Raw genomic sequence first — 19,155 nt, forward strand, 5'->3', positions numbered from 1 at the left:
ATGTGGTGTTAGTTATAAATATAGATTATTTGTATAAAAAGTCATTTCCAGACATAACCGACACATATTAGTGCTTTAAAACCCGCTTTGATAGTCACACTATTAATATTACTTTTGTTTTGCAGAGTTTGGATCCACAAACTAGTGATTCAGTTTTGGAAGAAAATCCATTATCTTTGCCCATTAAAAAAGAAAAAATGCATGAATCTGTGCAAGAAGAACATTCTTTTGTACATCTTTCTAAGACAGATGATGGTCTGACAATATTTAAACAAGTAAGCTATTTTCTTCTTTATCTTGTTTTAAGTTAAAAACATAAAACCTAGTTATTGTAAGAATTCTTAATTATTCTATTCATTATGATATTTTTATTTGCTGTTTGTTGCTCACATATAATCATTTTGCATTTATGTCTAGCTTGAGATATTTTGATTTATGGTGTAAAAAACATTTTAGTAGAGTATAGGACTGTAAATAGCTTTGTTTAACCGATTGCATCTAACATTTTGTACAACAATACGTAACAAATAAAATACAGTGAGCAGGTGCCTCACGCCTTAAATGAAGGTGACTAACATAGTCATTTTATACCCACATTTAACATTGTTTATAAAAATGTTTTATAACAGTACAAAGCTATCCTTGCCTTTATGAACCTTGTTTAGTTTGTTACAGAAACTTTGTTATAGGTTTTGATAATCCTTATTCTATGACATTTTTGTTTCCAAACAAGGTTGATGTGTTTTTTTATATTTACACCAACAACCTGTTTCTTTTACCAAACCATTTAGATTGTGGTTAAGATCATTTTTCTATTGATCTATTAATTTACTGCAAATGCCTACAATATTTCACTTTTCTGGAACTATCATGTGTGATTATATATTGAAAGGTTCCAGTTGAATATTATTATAGAAGTACTCACATGGATGAGTTATTTCTATGAAAACCAATTTGTTTTATCATTGTAAGAAAAGTAGATATATTTTTAATATTTGTTAATTATATAAAGATAATAAATTATTATTATTTTATGTTTTGCTGCAGAGTATGGATGCACAAACTGATAGTTCATTTTTTGATGAAGATCCATTATCTTTGAGTATTAGAAAAGAAATCAAGCATGAAACAGAGCGAACAGATCATTTGATTTCTCCTGTTGCTATGACAGATGATAAACCGACAACATCTAGACAAGTAAGATATTTTCATTTACTTTTTGATGGTTTACATAATATTTAGCATTCTAGTTTAACACTAGATATTTTGATTAAAAGCTTAAAAAAGTGATACCAAACTGTATGTGAAATGATAAAACAGTATGTGTAGGATAGTACGATTGACAAGTCACTCCTGAAAACTCGTGGCTTTTGATAAAGAATAAACATTCCGAGCGAGGTTTTATAAAAGGTCTCTTGTTTCTTTCTTCATATTGCCAAAATATACTGTTCCTCATCACGCAACAAACCTACTGAAATGCAGCTTATATATTCTTGCAAGTAAATTTATAATCTATTCACAGAAACCAGTTTTATGAAGAACATTGTTCTCCTCAGAGAAACTACTTCATTGTGTCTCTTATGGTACTGTAAATGTGGCACAGCCATAACAAATTCTGTAACATATCAAACTGTTTACTACCTCCCAACAGACAGCATGTTATATTATTGCTGTTAAAACATCCATAAAACATAGAAATGAATAAACATAAGAAATATTGTACTTCTTAATACCATTCTTATTGATCTTTGATAACAGCCATGAGGCTACTCTTCCAGGATCTATAATTCATGCATAGTTTTTAGTATGGTATTTATGAGGGTTCCTTGTGATTTTTAATGTGGTTTTATGCCATTTCTCTAGGATTTTTCAGTATTCCTTGATTAGAATCTTTTTTTCATGTGTTTTAAATTATAATCGGTAATTATAATAAAATGATTATACAATAGTAATAATAGTACTGCATGATATAAACCTGAAAATTAGTAGAATGTATTGATATGCCACTATTTTTTAGCAAAAAAATTGCTTTTTTGAAGCCATGGTGTGCAATCAGCTTACTCAAAACAATTTCGTAGAGTTTCTTTGCACAGATAATTTTAGAAAACTTCTGTTTTAAGTACATGAACCAGGAGTATTTTCAATGTCCTTGACGAAATTGTTCATTAATCCTAGTTTGGTATGTAACAGAGGTAGATACACATTTTTAGGCTTTTCTTTTCTAATAAATGGTTTTCTGTCCCTACTATCCCATTCACACAATAAACAACAGTAGTTTATGTAACCAAGCCGCAAACCACTAAATATAAATGCAATCGCTTTCAAATCACCACAAATACTACATTTATATACTGCATATTGAAGCTTTTCCAATATAGATTTAATATTTTTATAAGTTTCTTTCATAGTAGCAGAGTGGGCCACAGGTACTGACGGGAATTTATTGCCATTATGCAGAAGCCGGCTTTTAAACTAACTTTAGAGGAATCTATGAACAAGTGCCATTCTGTTGGGTTATGTTCATTACAAAGTGGCTGCATAAGAGAAGAAATGTCATTACAAAACGCTAAGGCATTTTCTTCAGAAAAACAACTTTAAATTCAGAATGATGATTACGATAAGTGCTACATTTCTTTGTATTCCTTTGAAGAAGATTCCATCCTTTTTGCCGGGAAGCAAGCATTCCAGACTGTTTTTTTGATACTTTAAATCTTTTATGAGTTCGTTAAGATTTACTTTAATCAGTAAATGAGGCTCAGATGAAATGCTTTGTTCATAAGTTGTATCACCAGAATCTGTTTATTTTTCTTTCTTAGTTTCACCAGACTCTGAGCTCCCTTCATCTAATGTCACATGTTCTGGAGACTTTGGTGTTGTCAATTCTTTGCAGTATGGATCTGTTCTCATTGCGGATTGTAAGTTTGATTACAACACTCTATGTTTTGATTTTGATGTAATCCCTTTAATGTTTGCTAAGCAGAAATAACAGTCAGAAGAGTGATTTTTGGGTTCCTCCAAATCATAGGGATAGCAGTGGCATATGGCGTGTGGCATTTCTTCACACAGTGAGAAGGAAGTGGGGAGCCTAGATCATGATAAACAACAGATATATGGGACCCAGGCCCTTGTTTTCATGTTCAAGAAAGTAAAGTGATTTAACTAACATAATACAGATTCCTCTCCAGTATCTTAACATCAATTTTTTTTCATGAAAATATTTTTGAAAACCCTATTCAATAATTTGGAAAACTGCTGCCAGTGAACATTGCATTAATAATTTTTTAATCCATAAATTTGCAAAAAAGTAGAAGTTACATTTTGCACAAAACCCCTCAAAGAATGATAACAAGATAGAGATCTAAAAGTACTCGAGTAAAACTCAAAATTATAAGTATAATTTATTTTTTAATGATTTCTCAATTTAAGTTGAATCTTAACAGATAATCATATAAACACATCACGAGATAACTGAATTTTAATGAGTGGTAGTATTTTAAATCTAGTTTTAAAATAACTATTTTTTCTTACTTAGTTTTGTTAGAACCAAGGGTTTTACAGAATTGTAAAACAGCTTATACTAACAATGCTGAACATGTGCCTCACCTCATCCAGTGAGGTGATTGCAGATTCTTCTTTCCTTTTATTCAACTGAGTTTTGTAAACAGTAAACTAACCCGTGGTACAATGAGATGTTGTACTATACAATTCCTTAAAAAATCAGGTTTTCTTTAAATTTGTATTTCTAAATTCCCTGCCCTTGCAGATCTGAAATCGCCATAAAAGTAGCTATAAGACTCCATTGAATGAAAGCAACATGTAAGTGGCATCAGCCACAATAATTACTTTATTCAAATTAATAATACTCACTATACAATTAGTTCCTTTCAAGGTGTCACTAGTAGGGTGGATTTACATTTTAGTAGGTTTGACATATAAATTTACAAAGAAGTATGATTAGCTCACAGAAGAAAGTAACGGAATACAACTTCACTTTTAAATTTCTTAAGGAACCTCATCATGGGATTCTTTTATCATGAGATTGATTTTGCAAATTCAAGTGCCAAATATCTCATGTAATGTTGCCAATAACGATGGTCAACATGATTTTTGTCTCATGAGTACCAATAGGTGTATTTAATGCAATTCTTTATCCTGTTTTCAAATATGTATTCATAATTTCTCCATTACCTACAGCTTCTTTGTTATTTTAATTTGTATAAATATTTAAAAATTTTTTTTTTTTTCATTGTCAACTAAAAGATCCTAGAGAATTATAAATATGATTGAACCAAATGAGCCAACTCAAAGAGTAGTGTTGTTATTGTTGTGTAGATTTAGACGTGTATAAATATGTACAAATGTTACCTAGTGCAGCATACATTCATCAGAACAATGCCAGTTGTGAGATAGTGAACCAGGAAACACATCATTGTAAGTGCTTTGTGTGTTACATATTTACAATTTTATTTCTTTTAATTAGTCGTTAGTTACAAAATGCCTAGAGTTTTTTTAAATCTTTTAACTTCTTTTTTTATGTATGTGGTGAAGTAGTGCTCTAGTCCCAAAGGCGAACTTTATTTTGGGTGTAAAGTCAAGACCAAACAAGGGCCTGGGTCCCATATATCTGTTGTTTATCATGATCTAGGCTCCCCACTTCCTTCTCACTGTGTGGAGAAATGCCACACGCCATATGCCATTGCTAAATTTATTAAAATTACTCTTTTGACTAAATGATTTCTTACAAAAATTACATGTGAATTTCTTCAACAGTAGGAATAGAGAAATGTGTTTTTAAACTACAGCTTTCATTAAAAGTTTTTTTGCAAAAATTAAAAGTGAAATTTTTCTCATCTGTATTAGTAGAGATATGTGTTTTTAAATTACTGTGTCGAATAAATGTTTTTTGTTTTTTTTGACAACATGAATATTTAAGTGTGACTCTAAAGTAGAACTCTGAGTGAAAGACTCCTGACAAAAAACACATGAGTGAATAAGAAGATGAGAAGATATGACATTCCTTTCTGTAACAGGTTTTTCTGTAATTTGCAAGCATGTTTCTTTAAAAGTAAAAGTGTTGAAATCATCATATTCTTCATTGAAGACAATCACAAATGCACTTATAATTTAATTTATTGCAAATCACACATTTTGATGTCTGTAAAATACTTCCAGTAATTCTTTCTTCCACATCATCGATAACTTCTTCAATAAGATCCTTAAAAAAAAATGTAGCTGTTGAGTTAAAAATCTATCGTAAAAATAAGTTATTTTAAATAATGCCAACTACAAATTGAACACTTTATACTTTAATATTAAATATCTTATGTTCATATTTAAGCAAGCACTTTATATTTGTTTCAAAGTAGCAAAAATAAAAATTTCATTTATATTAGCAGTTAAAATACAGAGGACAAAATGTAACACAATCAAACTATATGCTACATAGCGCAGAAATTAAAACTGGTCAGTCAACAGGCAATTTCATAATACCAAATAAAAAAAAAAAAATTTTTTAATTTACTGTAGTTTAATTCTGTTAATATTAACTGAAAATAGAACCCTGTAAATAAATGTAGATATTTTCCAAACTCATCCCCAGATTAAGTGATTGGTCATTACATTTGTTCTTAAAACATCAAAGACAGCGAAGAGTAATAAAATTGGTTTTATCATTTTTATTAGATATTCATCTACTGGAAGAATTGAATGAAATGAAAAATAAGAGAAAACAGGCTTAGTACTGGATGGGTGAGTCAAGTAAATAATGAAAGAATTATATACTGAAGATCCAAAATTATATTAATTGACCATGAAAATGTCAAACAAATTATTTTAATTTCTCTTTAATACATTCTGATGCACAAAAATGAGAGTGCCATGAGAAAAGCAGTGTAATAATTGTATGTTATTTATCTACAAGATTGAGCTACACATTTCTAGAGAAATGTTATCATCATGTTTCTAAATCACATATATTCGGATACATATCATAAGTTTTTAATGCAATTTATAACCTGCTGAGAAATTTCTTAAAATATTTTTAAATGTGTTTTGATTTTAAGAGAACTCTATGAGCAACAACGTTAGATCTTTAAAAACATATAAAGTAAAAAACGATTTAATAATTCATCATATTTGCATAGCCAGAAGGTAAGAAATACTTAGGTATTTTTTGTGAAATTATATAAGCTCACCGGTGATGGAGTCAGACTTTCTAATTAGCAAAACGGGAAATTAGTTGTGAACAACAAGAAACAGATATTCAGTATTATTCTGGAGGCGAAATACTTGGAAGTATTCTGAAACAAGTTTAATAAAAATATTTAACATATTCTTGGAAATAGGCAGATTTCAGTGTGCTTGTGTTTTTTCAATTGAAATCATATCCTACATATAAATGATATTTTTGATTAAATTTGATGTACTGGTCTTGATTGTTCAATTGTAGAAGGTTCTCGTAAACTTTCTATAAGAAGAGACACTCTCATATTTTTTTGTTAAATTTTTCACTTTTCCACAACGGCTTCTTTGTGACACAGATAATTAATGCAGTTTGGCTTTACCAGAAACAGTGTAATAAATTTAGATGTTTAGTTAATCGTATGCTTCTCATGAAATTTTCATGCAAAAAATGTGTGATGTGTTTATTAATGGTTGGTTGATAATGGCATATGTGAGGCTGTAGTTTTACAAGCTTTTCATGTCAAATGTTACTGTGTCAGATTAATTAAAAGGAAAAGAAGCTTGTCAATATTTTACTGGCATCTTAACTTTTGAATTATCTTTTTACATCTGAAAATTTTTTGATTCTGTAAAAATTAAATTCTCTTCTTTTATACAAGTTAATACTTAAAAAAACTTGCTATAATCTTTGTTTAATTTAGCATCTATACCCATTACATACCACGTAATTATAATTATACCGTTATAATTTAGTCTATATACCCAGTGAATACTTTTCTTATGAAAAATATTGTATCATTTTTAGTAATAAAAAATGATGACCTCTACTGTTATTGTCTACTCATGTATATTTTTTGGAGATTAAGAAATTCATTTGTATCATAAACTTTGGTTTTCATGTGGTGTTAGTTATAAATATAGATTATTTGTATAAAAAGTCATTTCCAGACATAACCGACACATATTAGTGCTTTAAAACCCGCTTTGATAGTCACACTATTAATATTACTTTTGTTTTGCAGAGTTTGGATCCACAAACTAGTGATTCAGTTTTGGAAGAAAATCCATTATCTTTGCCCATTAAAAAAGAAAAAATGCATGAATCTGTGCAAGAAGAACATTCTTTTGTACATCTTTCTAAGACAGATGATGGTCTGACAATATTTAAACAAGTAAGCTATTTTCTTCTTTATCTTGTTTTAAGTTAAAAACATAAAACCTAGTTATTGTAAGAATTCTTAATTATTCTATTCATTATGATATTTTTATTTGCTGTTTGTTGCTCACATATAATCATTTTGCATTTATGTCTAGCTTGAGATATTTTGATTTATGGTGTAAAAAACATTTTAGTAGAGTATAGGACTGTAAATAGCTTTGTTTAACCGATTGCATCTAACATTTTGTACAACAATACGTAACAAATAAAATACAGTGAGCAGGTGCCTCACGCCTTAAATGAAGGTGACTAACATAGTCATTTTATACCCACATTTAACATTGTTTATAAAAATGTTTTATAACAGTACAAAGCTATCCTTGCCTTTATGAACCTTGTTTAGTTTGTTACAGAAACTTTGTTATAGGTTTTGATAATCCTTATTCTATGACATTTTTGTTTCCAAACAAGGTTGATGTGTTTTTTTATATTTACACCAACAACCTGTTTCTTTTACCAAACCATTTAGATTGTGGTTAAGATCATTTTTCTATTGATCTATTAATTTACTGCAAATGCCTACAATATTTCACTTTTCTGGAACTATCATGTGTGATTATATATTGAAAGGTTCCAGTTGAATATTATTATAGAAGTACTCACATGGATGAGTTATTTCTATGAAAACCAATTTGTTTTATCATTGTAAGAAAAGTAGATATATTTTTAATATTTGTTAATTATATAAAGATAATAAATTATTATTATTTTATGTTTTGCTGCAGAGTATGGATGCACAAACTGATAGTTCATTTTTTGATGAAGATCCATTATCTTTGAGTATTAGAAAAGAAATCAAGCATGAAACAGAGCGAACAGATCATTTGATTTCTCCTGTTGCTATGACAGATGATAAACCGACAACATCTAGACAAGTAAGATATTTTCATTTACTTTTTGATGGTTTACATAATATTTAGCATTCTAGTTTAACACTAGATATTTTGATTAAAAGCTTAAAAAAGTGATACCAAACTGTATGTGAAATGATAAAACAGTATGTGTAGGATAGTACGATTGACAAGTCACTCCTGAAAACTCGTGGCTTTTGATAAAGAATAAATATTCCGAGCGAGGTTTTATAAAAGGTCTCTTGTTTCTTTCTTCATATTGCCAAAATATACTGTTCCTCATCACGCAACAAACCTACTGAAATGCAGCTTATATATTCTTGCAAGTAAATTTATAATCTATTCACAGAAACCAGTTTTATGAAGAACATTGTTCTCCTCAGAGAAACTACTTCATTGTGTCTCTTATGGTACTGTAAATGTGGCACAGCCATAACAAATTCTGTAACATATCAAACTGTTTACTACCTCCCAACAGACAGCATGTTATATTATTGCTGTTAAAACATCCATAAAACATAGAAATGAATAAACATAAGAAATATTGTACTTCTTAATACCATTCTTATTGATCTTTGATAACAGCCATGAGGCTACTCTTCCAGGATCTATAATTCATGCATAGTTTTTAGTATGGTATTTATGAGGGTTCCTTGTGATTTTTAATGTGGTTTTATGCCATTTCTCTAGGATTTTTCAGTATTCCTTGATTAGAATCTTTTTTTCATGTGTTTTAAATTATAATCGGTAATTATAATAAAATGATTATACAATAGTAATAATAGTACTGCATGATATAAACCTGAAAATTAGTAGAATGTATTGATATGCCACTATTTTTTAGCAAAAAAATTGCTTTTTTGAAGCCATGGTGTGCAATCAGCTTACTCAAAACAATTTCGTAGAGTTTCTTTGCACAGATAATTTTAGAAAACTTCTGTTTTAAGTACATGAACCAGGAGTATTTTCAATGTCCTTGACGAAATTGTTCATTAATCCTAGTTTGGTATGTAACAGAGGTAGATACACATTTTTAGGCTTTTCTTTTCTAATAAATGGTTTTCTGTCCCTACTATCCCATTCACACAATAAACAACAGTAGTTTATGTAACCAAGCCGCAAACCACTAAATATAAATGCAATCGCTTTCAAATCACCACAAATACTACATTTATATACTGCATATTGAAGCTTTTCCAATATAGATTTAATATTTTTATAAGTTTCTTTCATAGTAGCAGAGTGGGCCACAGGTACTGACGGGAATTTATTGCCATTATGCAGAAGCCGGCTTTTAAACTAACTTTAGAGGAATCTATGAACAAGTGCCATTCTGTTGGGTTATGTTCATTACAAAGTGGCTGCATAAGAGAAGAAATGTCATTACAAAACGCTAAGGCATTTTCTTCAGAAAAACAACTTTAAATTCAGAATGATGATTACGATAAGTGCTACATTTCTTTGTATTCCTTTGAAGAAGATTCCATCCTTTTTGCCGGGAAGCAAGCATTCCAGACTGTTTTTTTGATACTTTAAATCTTTTATGAGTTCGTTAAGATTTACTTTAATCAGTAAATGAGGCTCAGATGAAATGCTTTGTTCATAAGTTGTATCACCAGAATCTGTTTATTTTTCTTTCTTAGTTTCACCAGACTCTGAGCTCCCTTCATCTAATGTCACATGTTCTGGAGACTTTGGTGTTGTCAATTCTTTGCAGTATGGATCTGTTCTCATTGCGGATTGTAAGTTTGATTACAACACTCTATGTTTTGATTTTGATGTAATCCCTTTAATGTTTGCTAAGCAGAAATAACAGTCAGAAGAGTGATTTTTGGGTTCCTCCAAATCATAGGGATAGCAGTGGCATATGGCGTGTGGCATTTCTTCACACAGTGAGAAGGAAGTGGGGAGCCTAGATCATGATAAACAACAGATATATGGGACCCAGGCCCTTGTTTTCATGTTCAAGAAAGTAAAGTGATTTAACTAACATAATACAGATTCCTCTCCAGTATCTTAACATCAATTTTTTTTCATGAAAATATTTTTGAAAACCCTATTCAATAATTTGGAAAACTGCTGCCAGTGAACATTGCATTAATAATTTTTTAATCCATAAATTTGCAAAAAAGTAGAAGTTACATTTTGCACAAAACCCCTCAAAGAATGATAACAAGATAGAGATCTAAAAGTACTCGAGTAAAACTCAAAATTATAAGTATAATTTATTTTTTAATGATTTCTCAATTTAAGTTGAAGCTTAACAGATAATCATATAAACACATCACGAGATAACTGAATTTTAATGAGTGGTAGTATTTTAAATCTAGTTTTAAAATAACTATTTTTTCTTACTTAGTTTTGTTAGAACCAAGGGTTTTACAGAATTGTAAAACAGCTTATACTAACAATGCTGAACATGTGCCTCACCTCATCCAGTGAGGTGATTGCAGATTCTTCTTTCCTTTTATTCAACTGAGTTTTGTAAACAGTAAACTAACCCGTGGTACAATGAGATGTTGTACTATACAATTCCTTAAAAAATCAGGTTTTCTTTAAATTTGTATTTCTAAATTCCCTGCCCTTGCAGATCTGAAATCGCCATAAAAGTAGCTATAAGACTCCATTGAATGAAAGCAACATGTAAGTGGCATCAGCCACAATAATTACTTTATTCAAATTAATAATACTCACTATACAATTAGTTCCTTTCAAGGTGTCACTAGTAGGGTGGATTTACATTTTAGTAGGTTTGACATATAAATTTACAAAGAAGTATGATTAGCTCACAGAAGAAAGTAACGGAATACAACTTCACTTTTAAATTTCTTAAGGAAGCTCATCGTGGGATTCTTTTATCATGAGATTGATTTTGCAAATTCAAGTGCCAAATATCTCATGTAATGTTGCCAATAACGATGGTCAACATGATTTTTGTCTCATGAGTACCAATAGGTGTATTTAATGCAATTCTTTATCCTGTTTTCAAATATGTATTCATAATTTCTCCATTACCTACAGCTTCTTTGTTATTTTAATTTGTATAAATATTTAAAAATTTTTTTTTTTTTCATTGTCAACTAAAAGATCCTAGAGAATTATAAATATGATTGAACCAAATGAGCCAACTCAAAGAGTAGTGTTGTTATTGTTGTGTAGATTTAGACGTGTATAAATATGTACAAATGTTACCTAGTGCAGCATACATTCATCAGAACAATGCCAGTTGTGAGATAGTGAACCAGGAAACATGTCATTGTAAGTGCTTTGTGTGTTACATATTTACAATTTTATTTCTTTTAATTAGTCGTTAGTTACAAAATGCCTAGAGTTTTTTTAAATCTTTTAACTTCTTTTTTTATGTATGTGGTGAAGTAGTGCTCTAGTCCCAAAGGCGAACTTTATTTTGGGTGTAAAGTCAAGACCAAACAAGGGCCTGGGTCCCATATATCTGTTGTTTATCATGATCTAGGCTCCCCACTTCCTTCTCACTGTGTGGAGAAATGCCACACGCCATATGCCATTGCTAAATTTATTAAAATTACTCTTTTGACTAAATGATTTCTTACAAAAATTACATGTGAATTTCTTCAACAGTAGGAATAGAGAAATGTGTTTTTAAACTACAGCTTTCATTAAAAGTTTTTTTGCAAAAATTAAAAGTGAAATTTTTCTCATCTGTATTAGTAGAGATATGTGTTTTTAAATTACTGTGTCGAATAAATGTTTTTTGTTTTTTTTGACAACATGAATATTTAAGTGTGACTCTAAAGTAGAACTCTGAGTGAAAGACTCCTGACAAAAAACACATGAGTGAATAAGAAGATGAGAAGATATGACATTCCTTTCTGTAACAGGTTTTTCTGTAATTTGCAAGCATGTTTCTTTAAAAGTAAAAGTGTTGAAATCATCATATTCTTCATTGAAGACAATCACAAATGCACTTATAATTTAATTTATTGCAAATCACACATTTTGATGTCTGTAAAATACTTCCAGTAATTCTTTCTTCCACATCATCGATAACTTCTTCAATAAGATCCTTAAAAAAAAATGTAGCTGTTGAGTTAAAAATCTATCGTAAAAATAAGTTATTTTAAATAATGCCAACTACAAATTGAACACTTTATACTTTAATATTAAATATCTTATGTTCATATTTAAGCAAGCACTTTATATTTGTTTCAAAGTAGCAAAAATAAAAATTTCATTTATATTAGCAGTTAAAATACAGAGGACAAAATGTAACACAATCAAACTATATGCTACATAGCGCAGAAATTAAAACTGGTCAGTCAACAGGCAATTTCATAATACCAAATAAAAAAAAAAAAATTTTTTAATTTACTGTAGTTTAATTCTGTTAATATTAACTGAAAATAGAACCCTGTAAATAAATGTAGATATTTTCCAAACTCATCCCCAGATTAAGTGATTGGTCATTACATTTGTTCTTAAAACATCAAAGACAGCGAAGAGTAATAAAATTGGTTTTATCATTTTTATTAGATATTCATCTACTGGAAGAATTGAATGAAATGAAAAATAAGAGAAAACAGGCTTAGTACTGGATGGGTGAGTCAAGTAAATAATGAAAGAATTATATACTGAAGATCCAAAATTATATTAATTGACCATGAAAATGTCAAACAAATTATTTTAATTTCTCTTTAATACATTCTGATGCACAAAAATGAGAGTGCCATGAGAAAAGCAGTGTAATAATTGTATGTTATTTATCTACAAGATTGAGCTACACATTTCTAGAGAAATGTTATCATCATGTTTCTAAATCACATATATTCGGATACATATCATAAGTTTTTAATGCAATTTATAACCTGCTGAGAAATTTCTTAAAATATTTTTAAATGTGTTTTGATTTTAAGAGAACTCTATGAGCAACAACGTTAGATCTTTAAAAACATATAAAGTAAAAAACGATTTAATAATTCATCATATTTGCATAGCCAGAAGGTAAGAAATACTTAGGTATTTTTTGTGAAATTATATAAGCTCACCGGTGATGGAGTCAGACTTTCTAATTAGCAAAACGGGAAATTAGTTGTGAACAACAAGAAACAGATATTCAGTATTATTCTGGAGGCGAAATACTTGGAAGTATTCTGAAACAAGTTTAATAAAAATATTTAACATATTCTTGGAAATAGGCAGATTTCAGTGTGCTTGTGTTTTTTCAATTGAAATCATATCCTACATATAAATGATATTTTTGATTAAATTTGATGTACTGGTCTTGATTGTTCAATTGTAGAAGGTTCTCGTAAACTTTCTATAAGAAGAGACACTCTCATATTTTTTTGTTAAATTTTTCACTTTTCCACAACGGCTTCTTTGTGACACAGATAATTAATGCAGTTTGGCTTTACCAGAAACAGTGTAATAAATTTAGATGTTTAGTTAATCGTATGCTTCTCATGAAATTTTCATGCAAAAAATGTGTGATGTGTTTATTAATGGTTGGTTGATAATGGCATATGTGAGGCTGTAGTTTTACAAGCTTTTCATGTCAAATGTTACTGTGTCAGATTAATTAAAAGGAAAAGAAGCTTGTCAATATTTTACTGGCATCTTAACTTTTGAATTATCTTTTTACATCTGAAAATTTTTTGATTCTGTAAAAATTAAATTCTCTTCTTTTATACAAGTTAATACTTAAAAAAACTTGCTATAATCTTTGTTTAATTTAGCATCTATACCCATTACATACCACGTAATTATAATTATACCGTTATAATTTAGTCTATATACCCAGTGAATACTTTTCTTATGAAAAATATTGTATCATTTTTAGTAATAAAAAATGATGACCTCTACTGTTATTGTCTACTCATGTATATTTTTTGGAGATTAAGAAATTCATTTGTATCATAAACTTTGGTTTTCATGTGGTGTTAGTTATAAATATAGATTATTTGTATAAAAAGTCATTTCCAGACATAACCGACACATATTAGTGCTTTAAAACCCGCTTTGATAGTCACACTATTAATATTACTTTTGTTTTGCAGAGTTTGGATCCACAAACTAGTGATTCAGTTTTGGAAGAAAATCCATTATCTTTGCCCATTAAAAAAGAAAAAATGCATGAATCTGTGCAAGAAGAACATTCTTTTGTACATCTTTCTAAGACAGATGATGGTCTGACAATATTTAAACAAGTAAGCTATTTTCTTCTTTATCTTGTTTTAAGTTAAAAACATAAAACCTAGTTATTGTAAGAATTCTTAATTATTCTATTCATTATGATATTTTTATTTGCTGTTTGTTGCTCACATATAATCATTTTGCATTTATGTCTAGCTTGAGATATTTTGATTTATGGTGTAAAAAACATTTTAGTAGAGTATAGGACTGTAAATAGCTTTGTTTAACCGATTGCATCTAACATTTTGTACAACAATACGTAACAAATAAAATACAGTGAGCAGGTGCCTCACGCCTTAAATGAAGGTGACTAACATAGTCATTTTATACCCACATTTAACATTGTTTATAAAAATGTTTTATAACAGTACAAAGCTATCCTTGCCTTTATGAACCTTGTTTAGTTTGTTACAGAAACTTTGTTATAGGTTTTGATAATCCTTATTCTATGACATTTTTGTTTCCAAACAAGGTTGATGTGTTTTTTTATATTTACACCAACAACCTGTTTCTTTTACCAAACCATTTAGATTGTGGTTAAGATCATTTTTCTATTGATCTATTAATTTACTGCAAATGCCTACAATATTTCACTTTTCTGGAACTATCATGTGTGATTATATATTGAAAGGTTCCAGTTGAATATTATTATAGAAGTACTCACATGGATGAGTTATTTCTATGAAAACCAATTTGTTTTATCATTGTAAGAAAAGTAGATATATTTTTAATATTTGTTAATTATATAAAGATAATAAATTATTATTATTTTATGTTTTGCTGCAGAGTATGGATGCACAAACTGATAGTTCATTTTTTGATGAAGATCCATTATCTTTGAGTATTAGAAAAGAAATCAAGCATGAAACAGAGCGAACAGATCATTTGATTTCTCCTGTTGCTATGACAGATGATAAACCGACAACATCTAGACAAGTAAGATATTTTCATTTACTTTTTGATGGTTTACATAATATTTAGCATTCTAGTTTAACACTAGATATTTTGATTAAAAGCTTAAAAAAGTGATACCAAACTGTATGTGAAATGATAAAACAGTATGTGTAGGATAGTACGATTGACAAGTCACTCCTGAAAACTCGTGGCTTTTGATAAAGAATAAACATTCCGAGCGAGGTTTTATAAAAGGTCTCTTGTTTCTTTCTTCATATTGCCAAAATATACTGTTCCTCATCACGCAACAAACCTACTGAAATGCAGCTTATATATTCTTGCAAGTAAATTTATAATCTATTCACAGAAACCAGTTTTATGAAGAACATTGTTCTCCTCAGAGAAACTACTTCATTGTGTCTCTTATGGTACTGTAAATGTGGCACAGCCATAACAAATTCTGTAACATATCAAACTGTTTACTACCTCCCAACAGACAGCATGTTATATTATTGCTGTTAAAACATCCATAAAACATAGAAATGAATAAACATAAGAAATATTGTACTTCTTAATACCATTCTTATTGATCTTTGATAACAGCCATGAGGCTACTCTTCCAGGATCTATAATTCATGCATAGTTTTTAGTATGGTATTTATGAGGGTTCCTTGTGATTTTTAATGTGGTTTTATGCCATTTCTCTAGGATTTTTCAGTATTCCTTGATTAGAATCTTATTTTCATGTGTTTTAAATTATAATCGGTAATTATAATAAAATGATTATACAATAGTAATAATAGTACTGCATGATATAAACCTGAAAATTAGTAGAATGTATTGATATGCCACTATTTTTTAGCAAAAAAATTGCTTTTTTGAAGCCATGGTGTGCAATCAGCTTACTCAAAACAATTTCGTAGAGTTTCTTTGCACAGATAATTTTAGAAAACTTCTGTTTTAAGTACATGAACCAGGAGTATTTTCAATGTCCTTGACGAAATTGTTCATTAATCCTAGTTTGGTATGTAACAGAGGTAGATACACATTTTTAGGCTTTTCTTTTCTAATAAATGGTTTTCTGTCCCTACTATCCCATTCACACAATAAACAACAGTAGTTTATGTAACCAAGCCGCAAACCACTAAATATAAATGCAATCGCTTTCAAATCACCACAAATACTACATTTATATACTGCATATTGAAGCTTTTCCAATATAGATTTAATATTTTTATAAGTTTCTTTCATAGTAGCAGAGTGGGCCACAGGTACTGACGGGAATTTATTGCCATTATGCAGAAGCCGGCTTTTAAACTAACTTTAGAGGAATCTATGAACAAGTGCCATTCTGTTGGGTTATGTTCATTACAAAGTGGCTGCATAAGAGAAGAAATGTCATTACAAAACGCTAAGGCATTTTCTTCAGAAAAACAACTTTAAATTCAGAATGATGATTACGATAAGTGCTACATTTCTTTGTATTCCTTTGAAGAAGATTCCATCCTTTTTGCCGGGAAGCAAGCATTCCAGACTGTTTTTTTGATACTTTAAATCTTTTATGAGTTCGTTAAGATTTACTTTAATCAGTAAATGAGGCTCAGATGAAATGCTTTGTTCATAAGTTGTATCACCAGAATCTGTTTATTTTTCTTTCTTAGTTTCACCAGACTCTGAGCTCCCTTCATCTAATGTCACATGTTCTGGAGACTTTGGTGTTGTCAATTCTTTGCAGTATGGATCTGTTCTCATTGCGGATTGTAAGTTTGATTACAACACTATGTTTTGATTTTGATGTAATCCCTTTAATGTTTGCTAAGCAGAAATAACAGTCAGAAGAGTGATTTTTGGGTTCCTCCAAATCATAGGGATAGCAGTGGCATATGGCGTGTGGCATTTCTTCACACAGTGAGAAGGAAGTGGGGAGCCTAGATCATGATAAACAACAGATATATGGGACCCAGGCCCTTGTTTTCATGTTCAAGAAAGTAAAGTGATTTAACTAACATAATACAGATTCCTCTCCAGTATCTTAACATCAATTTTTTTTCATGAAAATATTTTTGAAAACCCTATTCAATAATTTGGAAAACTGCTGCCAGTGAACATTGCATTAATAATTTTTTAATCCATAAATTTGCAAAAAAGTAGAAGTTACATTTTGCACAAAACCCCTCAAAGAATGATAACAAGATAGAGATCTAAAAGTACTCGAGTAAAACTCAAAATTATAAGTATAATTTATTTTTTAATGATTTCTCAATTTAAGTTGAAGCTTAACAGATAATCATATAAACACATCACGAGATAACTGAATTTTAATGAGTGGTAGTATTTTAAATCTAGTTTTAAAATAACTATTTTTTCTTACTTAGTTTTGTTAGAACCAAGGGTTTTACAGAATTGTAAAACAGCTTATACTAACAATGCTGAACATGTGCCTCACCTCATCCAGTGAGGTGATTGCAGATTCTTCTTTCCTTTTATTCAACTGAGTTTTGTAAACAGTAAACTAACCCGTGGTACAATGAGATGTTGTACTATACAATTCCTTAAAAAATCAGGTTTTCTTTAAATTTGTATTTCTAAATTCCCTGCCCTTGCAGATCTGAAATCGCCATAAAAGTAGCTATAAGACTCCATTGAATGAAAGCAACATGTAAGTGGCATCAGCCACAATAATTACTTTATTCAAATTAATAATACTCACTATACAATTAGTTCCTTTCAAGGTGTCACTAGTAGGGTGGATTTACATTTTAGTAGGTTTGACATATAAATTTACAAAGAAGTATGATTAGCTCACAGAAGAAAGTAACGGAATACAACTTCACTTTTAAATTTCTTAAGGAACCTCATCATGGGATTCTTTTATCATGAGATTGATTTTGCAAATTCAAGTGCCAAATATCTCATGTAATGTTGCCAATAACGATGGTCAACATGATTTTTGTCTCATGAGTACCAATAGGTGTATTTAATGCAATTCTTTATCCTGTTTTCAAATATGTATTCATAATTTCTCCATTACCTACAGCTTCTTTGTTATTTTAATTTGTATAAATATTTAAAAATTTTTTTTTTTTCATTGTCAACTAAAAGATCCTAGAGAATTATAAATATGATTGAACCAAATGAGCCAACTCAAAGAGTAGTGTTGTTATTGTTGTGTAGATTTAGACGTGTATAAATATGTACAAATGTTACCTAGTGCAGCATACATTCATCAGAACAATGCCAGTTGTGAGATAGTGAACCAGGAAACACATCATTGTAAGTGCTTTGTGTGTTACATATTTACAATTTTATTTCTTTTAATTAGTCGTTAGTTACAAAATGCCTAGAGTTTTTTTAAATCTTTTAACTTCTTTTTTTATGTATGTGGTGAAGTAGTGCTCTAGTCCCAAAGGCGAACTTTATTTTGGGTGTAAAGTCAAGACCAAACAAGGGCCTGGGTCCCATATATCTGTTGTTTATCATGATCTAGGCTCCCCACTTCCTTCTCACTGTGTGGAGAAATGCCACACGCCATATGCCATTGCTAAATTTATTAAAATTACTCTTTTGACTAAATGATTTCTTACAAAAATTACATGTGAATTTCTTCAACAGTAGGAATAGAGAAATGTGTTTTTAAACTACAGCTTTCATTAAAAGTTTTTTTGCAAAAATTAAAAGTGAAATTTTTCTCATCTGTATTAGTAGAGATATGTGTTTTTAAATTACTGTGTCGAATAAATGTTTTTTGTTTTTTTTGACAACATGAATATTTAAGTGTGACTCTAAAGTAGAACTCTGAGTGAAAGACTCCTGACAAAAAACACATGAGTGAATAAGAAG

At 29.7% G+C, this 19,155-nt stretch overlaps 1 protein-coding gene across 1 annotated transcript in view; it reads left to right on the forward strand.

Moving 5' to 3' along the window:
• LOC142322587 (uncharacterized) overlaps nt 1–19,155 on the forward strand; it is a 112,775-nt gene that overhangs the window by 21,822 nt on the left and 71,798 nt on the right. The window contains exons 7-12 of the mRNA XM_075361663.1: nt 126–275; nt 1,048–1,197; nt 7,206–7,355; nt 8,128–8,277; nt 14,286–14,435; nt 15,208–15,357. Coding sequence (XP_075217778.1) covers nt 126–275; nt 1,048–1,197; nt 7,206–7,355; nt 8,128–8,277; nt 14,286–14,435; nt 15,208–15,357 — 900 coding nt within the window. The remainder of the gene's footprint in view (nt 1–125; nt 276–1,047; nt 1,198–7,205; nt 7,356–8,127; nt 8,278–14,285; nt 14,436–15,207; nt 15,358–19,155) is intronic.

This window comes from Lycorma delicatula, chromosome 4, assembly GCF_047948215.1.
Source record: "Lycorma delicatula isolate Av1 chromosome 4, ASM4794821v1, whole genome shotgun sequence".
In the NCBI taxonomy this organism is placed as follows: Eukaryota; Metazoa; Arthropoda; class Insecta; order Hemiptera; family Fulgoridae; genus Lycorma; species Lycorma delicatula.